The sequence below is a fragment of the Myodes glareolus genome, chromosome 10 (assembly GCF_982192425.1).
Source record: "Myodes glareolus chromosome 10, mMyoGla1.1, whole genome shotgun sequence".
Lineage (NCBI taxonomy): Eukaryota > Metazoa > Chordata > Mammalia > Rodentia > Cricetidae > Myodes > Myodes glareolus.
The window spans coordinates 67,258,806-67,260,534 of record NC_142035.1 but is presented as its reverse complement, the minus strand read 5'-3'; the positions used below and the strand labels follow the sequence as shown (position 1 = coordinate 67,260,534).

General features: G+C 36.3%; 1 protein-coding gene across 1 annotated transcript; it reads right to left on the bottom strand.

Moving 5' to 3' along the window:
* Window positions 1-204: 204 nt before the first annotated feature.
* LOC125416705 (olfactory receptor 4K3-like) lies at window positions 205-1,146 on the bottom strand. The gene has a single exon (XM_048459846.3). It carries the CDS (start codon window positions 1,141-1,143, stop codon window positions 205-207), a length of 939 nt encoding a protein of 312 aa, XP_048315803.2. The 5' UTR covers window positions 1,144-1,146.
* Window positions 1,147-1,729: the final 583 nt, after the last annotated feature.

The window sequence follows — 1,729 nt, the reverse complement described above, 5'->3', positions numbered from 1 at the left end:
ATGTTCATATTTAGAATTTAAGATAAGAAATTTATATTTTTCTGTTGATTGATGAATAAATGTCATTTTTTCAAATGTTAAATTGTATATATATATATTGAAAGTTTGGTATACATTTTCAATATAAACCATATTTGTTGATTTTAAACAAATTTTATAGAATCAAACTCACGGTGTTAAGCAATTAACACATGTTTCTGATTGTTATGAATATCCTTTGGGACCCATAAATTTGCCTATGAACCTTTTCATAGCATTTTTAATCTCTTTATTTCTCAATGTATAAATGGCTGGGTTTAGTAGAGGTGTAAAAACAGAGTAAAACACAGCAAGAAATTTGTCCAACCAGGTGATACTGAGGGGCCACACATAGATGAAGATGCAAGGAAGAAAGAAGATCATCACCACCGTGATGTGGGCACTGCAAGTGGACAGAGCCTTAGATGCACCAGATTTAGAGTTCTGGCCAACAGAGATTAGGATATATGTGTAAGAAATGAGCAACAGAGTAAAGCAGGTTACAGCTACAACCCCACATTCAGCATTCATTAAAGTGTTTAAATGATGGTAATCCATGCAGGCTAGCTTGATCACTAATGGCATATCACAAAAGAAACTGTCTACTTCCTTGGGGCCACAAAAAGGCATCTGCACAACCACTGCCAAGTAACTCATACCATGGATAAAACCAGTAGTCCAAGAAATCAACACCAACCCAGTGCATCTTTTCAAGTTCATAATGGTGAAGTAGTGGAGTGGTTTACAGATGGCCACATAGCGGTCATAAGCCATCACCACCAATAGCACCATCTCTCCTCCAGCAATGCAGTGGGAGAAAAAAACCTGGAACATGCATCCTGCAAAGGAGATGGTCTTGTGTTCTCTGAGAAAGTCTGATATCATCTTAGGAGTAGTGTTTGTGGAGAGACACATATCAATAAAGGACAGGTTGGCCAACAAGAAGTACATGGGAGAATGGAGATGGGGGTCAGTGGTGATTAAAACAAGGATGACAATATTTCCAGACACGATGAGCAGATAAAGTATGAAAAACATCACAAAGAGTATGACCTGAAGATTCTTAGAGTTGGTAAGTCCACAAAGAATGAATTCTGACACCACAGACTGATTGTTCCCATCCATTGCACTCAATGAGTCCTCAGAAGTGACCTACAAGTTAAGAAAGATTAAGAATTATTCATAATAGAAAGGTTAATACTTTTGTATAACTTAACATTCAGTTTGAAGCTTACTTAAATATAAATACATAATTGTAAAGAGAAATCTAAGGCAAATATGAATGACCCTGCTGCCCAAGTGAAAGTTAATGAGCCAAGAGCAACTCCCCATGAAGAGAAACATCAAGTGTGACTGTTATGCACATGTTCTAACAGGAATTTTTTCTACAGGAGTGCAGTGAAAAAGCAGGACAACAATGTGTAAAATAAACGTGTGGTCAGAATTTATCACTAGCAATCATGATATGCTGTAACAGACATGGGGTTTAAACAAAGAAACTGCATTGAAGGTCAGTACAAATGGTCAGACAGGACCCTTATTGGAAGCATGTATGATGCTTTCATTTCACATTAGTATAATAGTATCTATGAAATAAACAAATATAAAATTTTAACTTAAAAGTCTGAAGTAGATAATTGAAAAACCTCAGCACCTCCAGGTGGAAGCATACAGACGCCGTATAAAATCTTCATAAATACCAGACAAATAC

Excerpts from the sequence above, each read along its gene's own strand:
- LOC125416705 (XM_048459846.3), bottom strand. The coding sequence starts at position 1,143 with ATGGATGGGAACAATCAGTCTGTGGTGTCAGAATTCATTCTTTGTGGA.